The sequence below is a fragment of the Prunus mume genome, linkage group LG3, assembly GCF_029339155.1.
Source record: "Prunus mume cultivar Tortuosa linkage group LG3, ASM2933915v1, whole genome shotgun sequence".
Lineage (NCBI taxonomy): Eukaryota > Viridiplantae > Streptophyta > Magnoliopsida > Rosales > Rosaceae > Prunus > Prunus mume.
The window spans coordinates 2,409,359-2,423,752 of NC_142700.1; the positions used below are offsets into that span (position 1 = coordinate 2,409,359).

The 14,394-nt window shown below is 37.9% G+C and overlaps 3 protein-coding genes across 4 annotated transcripts; 1 reads left to right on the forward strand and 2 right to left on the reverse strand.

The window, feature by feature from the left end:
• Positions 1–1,326: 1,326 nt before the first annotated feature.
• On the forward strand, positions 1,327–3,206 carry LOC103324715 (uncharacterized). The gene is made up of 3 exons (XM_008226809.2): positions 1,327–1,526; positions 2,450–2,649; positions 2,775–3,206. The coding sequence occupies exons 1-3, from the start codon at positions 1,437–1,439 to the stop codon at positions 3,028–3,030; spliced, it is 546 nt and encodes a 181-aa protein (XP_008225031.2). The 5' UTR covers positions 1,327–1,436; the 3' UTR covers positions 3,031–3,206.
• A 455-nt stretch (positions 3,207–3,661) lies between these two features.
• Positions 3,662–5,209, reverse strand: LOC103324717 (uncharacterized). The gene has a single exon (XM_016792939.2). The coding sequence runs from the start codon at positions 4,925–4,927 to the stop codon at positions 4,100–4,102; it is 828 nt and encodes a 275-aa protein (XP_016648425.1). The 5' UTR covers positions 4,928–5,209; the 3' UTR covers positions 3,662–4,099.
• A 3,060-nt stretch (positions 5,210–8,269) lies between these two features.
• Positions 8,270–14,193, reverse strand: LOC103324718 (proline-rich spliceosome-associated (PSP) family protein). 2 transcript variants are annotated; one of them, XM_008226811.2, is made up of 18 exons: positions 13,884–14,193; positions 12,987–13,106; positions 12,761–12,883; positions 12,614–12,676; positions 12,400–12,507; positions 11,826–11,903; positions 11,148–11,240; positions 10,938–11,024; positions 10,471–10,572; positions 10,262–10,381; positions 10,093–10,155; positions 9,691–9,827; positions 9,386–9,467; positions 9,242–9,300; positions 9,103–9,148; positions 8,787–8,878; positions 8,633–8,702; positions 8,270–8,528 (listed from the first exon to the last, which is right to left on the reverse strand). In XM_008226811.2, exons 1-18 carry the CDS (start codon positions 14,103–14,105, stop codon positions 8,457–8,459), a joined length of 1,737 nt encoding a protein of 578 aa, XP_008225033.1. In that variant the 5' UTR covers positions 14,106–14,193; the 3' UTR covers positions 8,270–8,456. The 2 variants fall into 2 exon arrangements, with proteins under 2 accessions (XP_008225033.1, XP_088904073.1); XM_089047947.1 differs by having other exon boundaries at positions 12,987–13,072; positions 13,884–14,007.
• Positions 14,194–14,394: the final 201 nt, after the last annotated feature.

The window sequence follows — 14,394 nt, forward strand, 5'->3', positions numbered from 1 at the left end:
TAAAACATTATATGTTAATTACTATGTAACGAATATGTAAAAGCTCTAATAATGAGCAAGTGATTTATGTTTGTAGATTTTCTTTTGCTCGTGCTTTAAGAAAAAATACAACATTTTTCGCATCATCTCATAGTTGCTAACATAATTATTGGATTACCATCACCTATTGCAATGGCTAATATATGTAAGTATGTTCCTATTGAATGTATATCCTCAACATTGAGTTGAGTTATCTTCCCGATGGCCTTTGCCTAAGTGCTGTTTTTTAGTAATTGATGAGGATTTGGTTACCATGCTTTTGTTGCAATTGTAGTTTTGACTACTTGCCATTCACAATACAATTTTCTAGCTAGGTTCCATAGAGATATCCACCCTAGCATTTGACAATCTGGATTCAGATTCTCTTACATACCAAATTGCCATTTCTTATAAATCCGCAAGCATAAATCCGAGTGTTTTTTTTTTTTCTTCTTTATGTCCATTTCTTTTGATGCCTTGATGTAATTCGTAGGACAAGAATTGGAAGTTTTTTAATATGTGGATTCTAATTCAATAATGTATATACTTATGAAATCAAATTATCCGCTCTAGTCAACTTTGCTAAGCACGTATCTGCATGTGCATTGCTTGTCCAATTTAGATTGTCTTCCCCTTCAATAACAGAAAATTTTAAAATGTGATTTGTTTTTTATTTTTCGACAACGACAATGGTCCATGAAACTTGGATTTATGACTTTTTTAAACAAAAGTTTGGGGATGTGCTATTGTAATTGTAAACGTGGAAAACATGTTATCACCACTTTAACCCAAAGTATATCATCATTATCCTTTAAATACTTGATACATATCTATATGCATAACTATTATTAATAGACACATGTGAAATATTAAAAGAGACAAGGAGGATAAATGAGCAAAAATATTTCCTTAAAAGTGGTGCGTCATGCGTATTTTGACCACCTGCATAAATGAGTCTGGCTGACGTACGACCAAACAATAGTCTTTGATGTGCTATCGGCAATTGGGCTATAACAAACCAAATTGAGTACGCGGACAATTATCCCAGCCCAAATAGTGTGAACCTTTGTAAGAGAGAGAATCTAGGTTACCTTTATTTGCTGGGGCGGCGGCCGGGTTATTTCAATTTTTATTTTTCACCTTTTGGGGCTCTTTTTAATTTTTATTTATTTATCTTCTTCTTTTTTTTTGACAAACTTTTATTTATGTTATTCGCCATGAAGTAAAAAAGGTAAAAAAAGTGGGTGTTTCAGAAGCGCGTGTGTTTTGCCTCTTGAGTTCAACAACGTTATAATGTGATGTGATTAAAACATCTGAGACGCTTTATCTTCTTCTGTGTCTGTCTGCGTTTGTTTTTGTTTGTCGAGGTTTTAGACTTTGAAGAGAGAAGAGAGGTTCTGTGGGATTTCGAAGGAGGCATGGCTTCAACGGCGTTATTGATTGTCGTGTTTGTATTTGATCTGATTGCTTTTGCGCTTGCTGTTGCTGCTGAGCAACGAAGGTCCAGTGTAAGTCTCTCTCTTGAAATTATTTCATATGGTTCTATATTTATAAATTATAAACTATTCATGTATATTCGTTGTAAATTTTCCATATTTTTTGTTATCAGATTTAGGGGTTTGTTGCGGCCACACTTTTACTTTGGCCTTCAGACATAGAAAATAGTTGTCTTATTGTTATATTCATTGTCTGTCCATGGATATGGAAAAATTTGCGGGAAACATGAAACAGAGATTTTTAACCAAAATATGAAATGTGGTTAGGCGAGTTGGCTAGGGGAATATGCCCGCACCCTTGCATATGAGTTCAAATCTCCTCCTATAGATTAAAGTAGTGTAAAATATCGCCTTGTGAAAATGATATTAAATTTGTTGGTGAGGAGGAAATGATTTTTGCTTTGGAGATAGATCCGGTGCAGACTTGCAATGGCTAATTAGTGTTTGATTAGAGGGTATGGTCTGAATCTGGGTAATTTTCAAACCCGAGAAATCCATCAAACCGTAGGCTACGGAGGGAAATGTAGAAATTGCTTGTGAATTTTCTAAGGCAACTCATTTCGAAGATTCTTAATCAGCTTAACATGGATAGATATCAAAGAATAAGAAGAGAGAGAGGGTAGACTTAAAAGCTGACTATGAATCTTAAGTTGGGATTCACAAAAGCCAAAGAAAGGAGATAAATCTCATAAGATGTGTGCATCCTCAACGTTCTACAAGAATTGCAGTGAGTGATAGTTCACTTCTAAATTTCCAGAATGGCGTAAACACTCTAATATCTAATTTTTCTTATAAATTATTAGCATCAAACTGGTTTCTCCTACAATTGGAACATTGTTAGTTGAAGTAATTGAGTAACTTCAGTCTAACTGGAGCGCATGTAAGATTTCCTATGTGCTGTCGGGTAGTAATTCATCTATTATTCTCCCTTGCAGGCCAAGATTCAAACTCTAGCAAATTCCAGCTATTGTGTATATGATTCTGACATTGCAACTGGCTTAGGTGTGGGGTCGTTTCTGTTCCTGTTGGCAAGTCAAGTTCTTATAATGGGGGTAAGTCGATGCTTGTGCTGTGGAAAGGCTTTGAGACCCAGCGGTTCTAGGTCATGGGCAATCATGCTCTTCATCACCTGCTGGTATGTGCTCTTATAATTTGGTCATGCTCAGAAATTAAATTGGTTAATAATCTTTAGACTTTCACAAGCTCATAACCGGACAATTAATCTTAACCCTGCTTACTGGCATCACTTTGAAACTTCAGGGTGTTTTTTCTTATTGCTGAGGCATGCCTTCTTGCGGGTTCAGTGAGAAACGCGTACCACACCAAGTACAAGACTCTGTTTACAAACGAAAAACTTTCGTGTGAGACATTGAGGAAAGGAATCTTTGGGGCTGGCGCTGCCTTTGTCGTCTTCACGGGAATATTCTCCGAGCTTTATTATGTTAGCTATTCCAGGGCTAACGAACTGGAGACTCCCTATAGCCGAGACACTGGCGTGAGGATGCAGAACCTTTAAAAACCAAATTGAGGGAAGTGAGAGTGATATTCTATTGTCAGATGTAGTTGGTTGATTAGCAACTGTAGTGCTCATCTTATGATGTATGTACTTGACTTAACAGAACGCATTATGATTGATTATTTATGATTTATGTATGATATGGAATTTAATTGGATGAGAATTTTACGCTATAATTAATGTCTGGCACCGGACTATTTTGTCCTAACCATATCTTGTCCCTCTCATAATCTCATTACAGCACTATCACTGGACTGGTGCTTTTGGAGCCATCCATCAATGACAATTTGCTTCAGAATTCTATTTGTATTCAAACTAATGGCTGGTTTTTTTTTTAAACCTTTGATCTGAGATGAACCTACGTTTGAAGCATCTGTCTCAGAATTGTGGCCCCAACATGCACATGGTAGTCTCTAGAACTAGAGTGAAAAGATGAGAAGAGGACCCCTTTGCAATGTGATCAAAGAAAGAGCTTTATGAAGGATCAAATAATATGAAACAGATTCACACATTTTCAAGCATACTTTCCTATAAGAACATCAAAAATAATGTTTGGAAAATTACTTTACAACCCAAATTTTCTGTCGGGACTTGAAGCAAAGCATGATTCTGAACCAGTGGTCATAAAATATGGGCAAACAAATCCATGTAATCTAATTCAGATATCCAAATATACATTACATATGTATATCCACAAGAATCTTCCATCTCATTCTCTTCTGTCTGTCTGTCAGCCCTCCTGTAGGAGACCCATTTCCCTATCACAAAGCACTCACTTACACTCTATCAATTTTCATTCATATTGTAATAATGAACAATCTCAGGAAAGAGTTACAAATTAATGGACATCTTAATTTTAAGAAGAAAAACCTATAAATAAATAAAAAGAAGAAAAAAAGACAGCTTCAAACAGTCTACATCTCTCTGCATAAATTTAATAACTAGCAGAAATTATTTATCACCTGGTCAAGTAGAAACTGTGACAAACTGACAATGACATTAAGAGAAGAAAGAGACTGTTTCCTCTGCCTCATGAACACACCCAATTCAAACAGAAACCTAATTCCTCTTATGGTTTTATATCAGAACCGTCCCAAGGCAGATTGAGATCAGTAGAAACAAGGGTTTCAATGTCTTCCCAGTTCCAGTCGTTTGAATACACATCCATGCCGTTGCTTGAAGTGGGCACTTTCCAATTAGGCTGAGAAATGTTGGGCATGATGCTTGTAATGGTTGGCTCCTCCATGGCTTTGAATTGATCCTCGGTTGCTGCGGTGGCGTAGTTATAAACATTTGAGGATTGCAAAGATGTTGAGATGGAAGACAAGTTTGTGTCAAAGGAACTTGAAGTAGTGCTAATTGAGCTTGAGAAGGGAAAGCTCAAGTTTCTACTCTGATGAAGGAAAGGCAGAGTACTGGCACTTAAACCCGGTGATGATGAGGACGAAAAGATGATAGTATTATCCAAATTCTGTTGAGGCAGCGCCTGATAGAAAACTTGAGACATGGGTTTCTGCTCTTGGTGATCTGTTTGATCAATTGCCGCACTGTTTGTGGTGGTTGTTGTGGCTGCAGCAGAGGCAGAAGTACTGTTTGATGATTTCTTGAGGCGCTTGTTTTTGCGGCCACCGCCAACAGGGACGTTCCGGAGAGTGCCGCCTTTGGTCCAATGCCGCTTGCAAGCTCTGCAGAAGTGCCTCGGCTGTTGCTTGTTGTAGTTGTTGTAGTAGCAGAACTTTGTGTTGGTAGATTCACACCTTGGGCACTTCAAAGGCTCAGGTTGTTGCCTCCTCATGGCAGAAGGTGATTTTGGGAGCTGAAAAGTCTGACCTTGCAACAAGCTGGCCTGGCTCCAATCGAGCCCATCACTAGAAACTTGCTTGGTACTCAAACCCATCACCCTGAACACCCTCAAAACCTGAAACCACAAAAATTAAGATCGATCCTGCAAGTGAAGATGAAGATGAAGATGTATGTCTAGCCCTTGAAACGAGGGACGCGAAGAAGAGAAAGAAATCTGAAGAAGAGGAAGAGGATGAGGTTGATGTTGTTTATAAGCAAAAGGGTACCGCGTTGATCAGAGGAAAGGGATGATTGTACGGTTTTAATATCAGGTGCAATGAAATGCCTTGGAAGCTGATGAGAATTGAGCATGTCTTTCAGTCTCCTTATCTTAATAATTTTAAGCTCTATATATATAATATATTTTATATATAACTATGAATACTATATCTATGAATGTGAATTGATAATTTGTAACAAGAGGAATAAAAAGATATGACGGATGATCGAAAATTTCTAAGAAAAGCTTTGTATGGTCCAGGATAGCTTGTGATTGATAGAGGTGGGGTTTTGGTACTGGTGGGTGGTGGCAGCCCTATAAAAATTATGCAACTTAGGTGACAATCAATAGTACCATGCTCTTCCTTACTCAGCACAATTTTATAGAAGAAAACAATTCAAGTACTTAAGTAATAAGAGAAACAACGTGGACTAGAAGGGAGAGAGAGAGAGAGAGAGAGAGAGTGAGAGAGAGAATTACTTAACCCCGAAGGTGAAGGTGGGTTGTTGACATGTGGCTGCTTCAACGCCATCGATAGTGCTCTATATGTTGGCGATGTAAAAAGAACATATACTACGTAGCTGGGCAATACATAATTATAATAATTTGAACAATTTTTGATAAAATAATATAGAAATTTATTAAATCAACGGAGAATAAAGGATTAGGAAATGAAGCAAAATGTGTCACACGATGATCCTCTAGATAATATTGTGTCCGGCAAATACCATTTACAACAATAATTTTAGAAAATTTGGCCATCAACGTATGAGCAAAGGAATAAAAGTACACTACGGTCCACGGACTAGTCGGCTCTCGTCTTCATCAATCAAGTGTTTGTTTATATAGAGGGGTGGCCGGTAGACCCCAGTTCTGTAGGGCTGAAAGTGAACACTTGAGCATCACGTGGTCACAAATGGAGGGTTTTGATGATCCTATGGCCCTATGGACATGTGATTACATGTTGTAGATAGGTTGGCGTTATGTGTTCATATATATCACATCCATGCACCATGCAATTCTGCAATGTAGCCAGAACCCCCAAGGGGTTGTGTTATTTTGTGGCCCTAGGATTTTGTTTCCCTCTGATAATTTTTCATTTTTTTCGGGAATAAAATTGAAACGTTACAGAGAAAATTAACATGATTGTTACGCACAAGATTACATTTAGAACAATACAAAAGTTTTCATCAGAATATGTTGGAGTTGGCCGTCAAACAAATAGGACCACGAGAGCCACGTGCGCGTATGTACTTTAAGGCACCACGGGAAGTGTAAATTAAATAATTTGAAGCAAATCCCATCTTTGTTAGATCAAAAGACAGAGTGTGAAAGGAATTGAAATGAAACTTCTTCACATCGAATGGTTAGTTAGGTAGAGGTTCTTGTTGTGTAGTCGCCTTCCACACACATATTTTATTATAATCCAAAAGGAGACGACAGAATATATGTCGTAAACGAGTTAAACTTAATGCAAATTAAGCAGAAGAAAAGTCTTAATAAGTTAACCACAGAAACGAAGCCATCATACCACATTCGTAATTGAATATTAACAATTTAATCAATCTCACTGACCAAATGAAGAATTGCAAACAAAAAGGCTTAAAATATGTGAAACGCATGCCATTGCCAACGCTTGGTGGCTCGTTTTATTATTTACTATCGTTGTCACTAAGTAAGTTATATTTTCCATGTGGGGGAGGAAGAACCAGGAAGGGGGTCCAAAGATGATTGCTCCACGTGTCGCGATATCATTGGTTTGAAGGGGACCCGGGGTTGGACCGGGTGTGCAAGGGATGATGGTCCCAAGGGGAAACGTGGATCCAAGTGTTTAGGGTTTGTGCATGAAACATTAATTATGGTCACTTTGATTAATTTGACTTATTAACAAGTTGTTAGCTAGTCAGCAATCATAAACATCATTTTCAAATTTCAATTCCCTGATGCTGCATTTGAGCGTTATTTTATGGGAAAGTCTTGTGATTGAACTTTGTACTTGATTTTCGAGTTGATTTTAACTCTGGAACTAATTCACGCGTATGTATGACTGACTGACTGACTGACTGATGATACCTCCGTATTGAGAGGAGGAAGAGAATTCGTAGGTCAAGGAAGCAATTGTGACACACAAGAAATAGGGTGTGGAATATGAAGCTGGACTGTGGACATGGGGCCTAGTCGGCTTAGATCTAATAATCTTTTTTATAGTGGTAGAGTAGAGGGAGGTGATGGTGGGTCCATTATTTGTTTATCGTATGCATGGAATGGAAGGATGGAAGTAAAACATAATATAATTGTTTCAATTGTAGTAGTCAAGCTGCTCTCTGATGCAGGCTGGCTCCGTCATGCACAATTATAATAATTTGGATTATCTTATCAATAATCGAGCCGACTGAAAACCCTAGACTGAAATTAGGCTCTGTTTGGCAGCCCCTTCAGCCATGTCCGCCAGCAAATTGTCACATGTGACTTTTGAGTCTCATCACTTTTGCCTAATACTCTTGTAGTTCAAATCTAATCATAATATCAAGGCTATCCCCATATCAATTCTATCCTCCTAGAACCCACAACAAACCGCAAGGAAAAAGACGTACAAATACCAAATCTATATTTATCAGATGCGAAAGTTTTTTCCTTCTTTTATACAAGCAATATTAAAGGAACACAGAATTAGATACCAGATCTCGAGTGTACGAGTAACTAATTTTTACTACTTGAGCTACAAACTCCTTGCATACTAAGTACCACAATTACATGAACTCATTTCTTAGTGGCGAAGTAGATGCATGAAACACAAAGTTGATCTTCCTCACCACGTTCACTTTAGAATCTTACTTTTCTTACCTTTACAATCTGCCAAGGCCCTCTCTCTCTCTCTCTCTCTCTCTCTCTCAATATTATAACATTTGTCGTATAGATGTGGGCCCATGCCTATATTTTATGTCACCACTCGACCTTTACAATCTGCCAAGGGCCCCCCTCTCCCTCTCTCTCTCTCTCTCTCTCTCAATATTATAACATTAGTCGTATAGATGCGGGCCCATGCTGAGGCATGCGGGCAACCATCAGGGATCATGGATGCCCAAAAGGTTTTTCTAGGACAAGGTCTGCAAGTAAAAGAACAAAAGGCGTCCTTGGTACTACTCGTGAATATATAAATTAAGACAAGGCCAAAGGGGAACAAAAGGCGGTTAATTATATATTATGTAGTTCATACAGTGAACTGGGGTGAAGATAGATCATATCTAAATACAATCACAGAAGTACAACTAAGTCTCAACACACACTCACTGGCACCAAAATCTTGTAAAATATCTCAACTTCAGGGTGGCTTCCAGCAAAACTTGATGAGCTCGGCTCTCTCCTAGAACTTGAAATCCTTCTTCTTGTTTTTCCCTTCCTTTTCCTGCATCTTACGTTTCCTCTTCTTCTCATTCTGCACCAAAAACATCTCATTAGAATTTGTCAAAACAAGCAACCGAATACAAGCACTTCTTTATTTCTTGAATTCCAATATCTCTACACTAGTTCAAGGTTTACCTCCGCAACCATGTCACTGAAATCTTCCCGCTGACTTCGCAGCTTCTCCTCCTCCCTTGCTTCTTCATACCTGAGAAATACAAAATATGTCAAATTCACTGCTGCTAAGGTAATGGGAAAAAATAATCAACATTCTCATGTTTTTTCAACTTACTTTGCAGGCAAAACATTCTCCATAAGTTCCAATTCTTCAGGTTGTAAAGTGACATCCACTTTATCTGCTTTCTGACCTCTGAGCAGATCAACCTAAAGATAGAAGCGACAAATGAATCAATACATAAGAAAGATAATTAAATAAAAAAATTGGTGGCAAATACAAATTATACAAGGTACTAATACATGTCACTAGCTTTCTTATAGAGCTTAATTAACATATTTGCCATTTTCTGACAGAAGTAGCACATCAAGCACATGCATTTCCCAATCAAATAATCCCCTCTTTTACACCCTCTAGATAGAGAGTTTCTTACCCTTTTGGCCCCTGCTTTGTCTTGGGTGCCGCTACCAACAACATACCTGTACACAGAAAACATATTAAAAGAATGTTTAAAACAAATACAAAGGGAAAAACAAAGAATAAACCGGGACTATTTAAAGCATAATGCATACGTGTGTGTTGTTCCAAGCAGTGTCCCAGGAGCAATTTTTTCTTCTTTTTCTTCAAGTACCTTTACAAAATAAATCAGAAGAATTAGAATAATAATAATAACAATCAACACATGCTAGGCAGAAGTCTCCAATCACTGAGCTTACTTGGTATAGAGGCCTTTCAGGTTCCTTTCTCTGCTGCTTACGGAGGTCAATGACATCAGGTGTCTCAACACCAGTGGGAGTACTGAGAAGGAGGTGAGAATTTTAGTAAAAAGAACAACTCAGATATTACATCTATTTTCGTTGCAATCTTCAGTGGCAGAAAAACCAAAAAGAAGAAACTGGTTTTTGTGCTTAATAAAATCAGCGTATTAACAAAACCAAATCCGGAAACAACGAAGATATATGCAACTGCACAAAGCATATTAAAACAAAAATAAAGAAGGGAAACAAAAGAAACATGATACCTTGAAAGGCTATCTACAGATTCAATACCATCCTGTAAATCTTCTTCCTCAAGTTGTTCTTCCTCTTCCTCTTCTTCTTCCTCCTCTTCCTCTTCCTCCAAATCACCCCAATGCTTTGTCTTATCAACAGGCTCTTCCTGAATTTTAGAAGATGTCATTGTAATATAATCAGAAGAGGTTATGGTCTAATGACAATTCAGCAAAAATATCTAAGCCAATCAGAATTATATTCCATATATTAATGAAGTCCACCTAGCACCAAAGTAAAGAAAGTTAGCATTAGTAAAAGCAGTTGACGTCTTATGAACACCTAATGGCCACCTTGACACTCTTGGCATCTAAAGGCCGTGTGAAAATAGAAATTTCAAGACAAAGTATAGTGATCCAAATCACAAGCTGTACCTCATAATTAGGCTGATCTTGTTGCTGAACACCAAAAACATCTCCATACAACGGTTGCCCATACTAAACAACGAAAGACAAGTTAAATAGTTACAAAACCAATAGCTATATAAAGTAGTTTGAATTAAAACAAAACAAAAACAAAAATAACAAGCAGTTAAAAACTCACTTCATCAACAGGAGGCTTTCCCCAGCCACCAGCATGGTAACCAAAGCTAGCTCCAGGGGGGATAGGCGCATTCAGCCCGGGGATTTTCAGATGTGGATATGATGGTGGAGGACCATATCTCTGGAAGAAAAAATTCAACAATTCCCAACATTAATAAATGTTTGCATACACCATAGAGTTATAAACCAAACACATCTTTGCACATTCACCTGCATATTGATGAGCCATGGGGGAGGAGCACCATCTGGCATACCAAGAGCTTCTTTTAGTTCATGTGAAAGCATGCCTGGCTTCATCTCCCTCAGTTTCACCTGAACAGAAAACAGGGAAATAAAATTAATACAAATTAAGTTAAACCTTCAAAGACTTGTGCCATAATTAGTTTGTCATGAAGCATAGAGAATACAACAGATTACTGCCTGAATCCTACAGAATTCAGTACAGAGTTATTAAATTCTCCTCTAGTCAAGAAAGGTAAACCAACTGCACAGACAAAATGAACTACTCATTTATTTAGCTAGGCATGAGTACTGCACCTAGCAACACAACTGAACAATTCAATACAAATGCAAGAATAGATAATAAAAAGCATATATGCTGTCACGAATAAGCTACCAAAGAAAATATTCACTTGACAAAGAACACTAAGTTGTGTCTGGAGATGCAGGAATAATACCTCAAACTCCTTCCCTTCATGGTACAGATCACCAAGAGTTGTCAACTTTGGCTTAGTCTGGTACTTGAAAAACGCATCATGGAGAACCTAACAAACAGGAACCAGTCTCATCAGTAAGACAACATATGATCACTGCAAATGCACGTCCTCTCAATTACAGCATTTAAACACGAATACAAAGACTGGATGGAAATTGTAAGTAATGGAAACCTGATAATCAATATCCATTTTCCCCATCTTTGGCTGCATACGTTCTCGTTGTTTTTGCTTCAATTTCTTACTATCTTCTTTTTCAATGTACGCCTGCAAAAGACACCAAATAGTGATGAATCAGCAACACTGTTAGGCAATCAAAATGACAAGGCAGATAAAACCATAATTATATTCTGCAAACCCAAGAAAATATGCATATGCATTCATAACTACATAGGAAATTAAGCACTGGCAAGACAAATTCCATGTAAATACATCGCTGGTGAGATTAGAGTAGATGCAAGTTTCAAAGTTATAATTTAATTCAGCTTCAGTAACCAAAAATAAATAAAAATCACTTATAAGGTTAAAAAACTTAACATTTATGAGCCAAACTTTAATGAAGAAGTAGAGCTTGAAACAAACTCATGCTGTTGCATAAAAATCCAAGCTCCTCACTAGTTTTCAAGGACAGTACAAAAGGTTAAGCTTGGCTTGTTTAATTAACCTAATATTTTCTTTGAACTCCACTCATTTCTTTTACGGTCCAAGCTCAAATGAGCTGAACAACACAAGTCAAACTTAAACCTTATCGAGACAATTTACAGCCTATTCATGTTCACTATTAGAATTTAGATGCAAGTTGACGCCACAGAGAAGAATACTCTAAACATTATTATCTCATGACCAATTTACCTGTCTAATTTTCTCAATTCCCGTTGCAGCAATGAAATCAGGGAGCTGAAATGGCTGTTTCTCGATACCACGTTTACCCTGCAAAATCAATCCAGATGAGATACAAGTAATCATTTAGAATAACCACTAACGTTTTCCACATCCAAACCATCAGTGTTAAATTTTAAAATTAGAGACGTATTGGGCCTGATGACTAAGCATTATGGGAAGGCATCTGAAAATTCAAAGCAGATATATCAGCGCCTTTAAAGTGAATGAAATCCCAAAATCCATCATGCAAAGGTACTACAAATATCCACAATAATACTACTAAATTATGCCTAGATCCCCACCCCCACTAGCAGATAGATATAAAGATAAATCATTCAAGGTGCCATTTTCCAAACACCTACAAGTCCAGGCTCCATGGTTGTCACAGCCGCTCCCCTGCAAGAACCACATGTATACATATAAGAGAAACCTCATCGACGTGATCTTCCCACACTCTATTCCCTAATCCCATCATGTTAATCATACCCATTAATCATGCATACACATTTTAATCAATAGTTTTAACATTAGGGGGATCACTAACCTGCAGAAATTTCCTTTTCTGACACCAATGCCTTGGCACAGGTACAGTATTACGATATGATTTCAAAAACACCAGCAGCTTAGGATCAGCTGCAGTTGCATCCCACACCTGAGAATATGTAGCCAAACAATCTTAATTTCAAACCTTAATAAATGGACAACAACAAGAACAACAGATAACAGTAACTTAAACAAATAAAACACAGCATCAACACCTCAACAACATCGGGCCTAGCACAGATCTGTTTCAATTCTGCAATCTTCATTCGCCGTTGAAGCTGAAAGATAACAAAAAACTTGTCTTAGCCTCAACAAAAATAATGCTGCTAATAAATAACGTTAACAATAACAATATCAACAACCTTTTTCTTTTTGTTTGAAATGCCTCCTCTCTCTTTTTGTTGATTATCCTGCTCGTCCTCATCCGCATCTGAGTCGGCCTTCTTTTGAGGGGCTCCATCTTGAGACTCATCCTTCTTATCCTCCTGGATGGATAAAACGATTAATGCATTGTGTGATATCCTTCCAAAATAAATTAAGCACACTAACGTCTTTTATTTATTTATTTATTTAAAATTCTCTTTTTACCTCAGCACCTGCAGAGTCCTGGAAAGTGAATTTTTCGAAAATTTTTCTGAATTCCTCATCCATGCCATCATTTAACGCCGCTTTCTCTGGAACATATTCAATTTCAACTTTCTCAACAATCTACACAGTTCAGAACTTACATTAATACACATGATAAGATGATACAACAGAATCAGCAGATTATTTCAATACCATTAGAAAGCTTTATTCCGTCATTCACATGCTACTGGGAAAGAAAAATTAGAAGAATGAATCTCTAACAATTTTCAAAATGATTTTACAAAAATTACCACCGCCGTGTACATGAGCAAATTGATTAACACTACTACCTACAACAAGAAAGAAAGAAACAAACTAAAAGTTTGGAATTCCACTTTCTTCACCATTTAGGATATATAGATAAGACACAGGGTGAAGATGCAATAGAAAAAGGCTACTCCTAAGCTGCACACGATATACTCATTACAAGGTAAGAAGTTACAGCCAAAGGACTAAATATCAAGATAAATTCCAATCCAGGTAAGAATTCTTTTTGTGAAATTTTATCAAGAGGTGTACAGTACATCCAAAATAAAGAAAACTAGAGAGAGAGAGACAGAGCAAGAATATGGTACGACCAATTTCTGCAATTAATGGATGGGCATATTAAACCCTTAACATTGCTTTTTGTTTTCGTGACTTCCATAGCAGTTTCTAAGTAAGCGCACAAAGCGCAGTGTCCAAACCCTACGCTAATTAAGCAATAGAAATTGAACCCAAAACCCTAATCCCACTGATCTACTAACTACGAAACATAATGACATCGAAATTAGACCATCAAAACCCTAGAAATCAGCAACCAATAAGAATTAACTAAACATTTTACAAAATAACCAGACAGAAAGAGAAGCAATGAACCTGTTGAGGGACTTTGCTCTCCATGGCATCACCATCGTCGCTCTCGTCGCCGGCGCTGGCCTCCGGCGCCTGAGAGGCTTTGTTGTTCTTCTTCTGCTTTCTCCTGCGCCGACGTCGTTCACTCTCCTTCGAATTCTTGGCGGCGGTCGCGTTGTTAGAGACTGGGTTCAGGTCGCCGTTCGCGACGACGCCGTTTGGCTGCGATAGAACCTCCGCAGTCATGTTTAGGATCGGTCTTGAGCTCTCAACGAAAACAAATAGAAAGAGGCTCCCGCAACGCAGTGTCTGTCTGTGCGTGTAAGAGGGGCAATTAATTGAAGGGCGGATAATGGAGTTGGTTTTTATAGGTACACGAACTGGCACGTGACTCATCACGTGAAAGGCTATAGCAAAAGTTGGGCCGGATCAAGGCCCATTGCGCTGGACTTTGGACTTTAGGCCCAATGTTTGATCAACTACAAAGCGACATCCAACCCATGTCCCACCAGCTGGCAATCCTACCATAATATGA

Excerpts from the sequence above, each read along its gene's own strand:
- LOC103324718 (XM_008226811.2), bottom strand. The coding sequence starts at position 14,105 with ATGACTGCGGAGGTTCTATCGCAGCCAAACGGCGTCGTCGCGAACGGC. Across the intron at positions 11,025-11,147 it reads AAATGGATATTGATTATCAG|GTTCTCCATGATGCGTTTTT; the intron begins GTTTCCATTACT and ends CCTGTTTGTTAG. Across the intron at positions 8,529-8,632 it reads TCAGTGACATGGTTGCGGAG|AATGAGAAGAAGAGGAAACG; the intron begins GTAAACCTTGAA and ends TTTTTGGTGCAG.
- LOC103324715 (XM_008226809.2), top strand. The coding sequence starts at position 1,437 with ATGGCTTCAACGGCGTTATTGATTGTCGTGTTTGTATTTGATCTGATT. Across the intron at positions 1,527-2,449 it reads CTGAGCAACGAAGGTCCAGT|GCCAAGATTCAAACTCTAGC; the intron begins GTAAGTCTCTCT and ends TCTCCCTTGCAG. Across the intron at positions 2,650-2,774 it reads ATGCTCTTCATCACCTGCTG|GGTGTTTTTTCTTATTGCTG; the intron begins GTATGTGCTCTT and ends TTGAAACTTCAG.
- LOC103324717 (XM_016792939.2), bottom strand. The coding sequence starts at position 4,927 with ATGGGTTTGAGTACCAAGCAAGTTTCTAGTGATGGGCTCGATTGGAGC.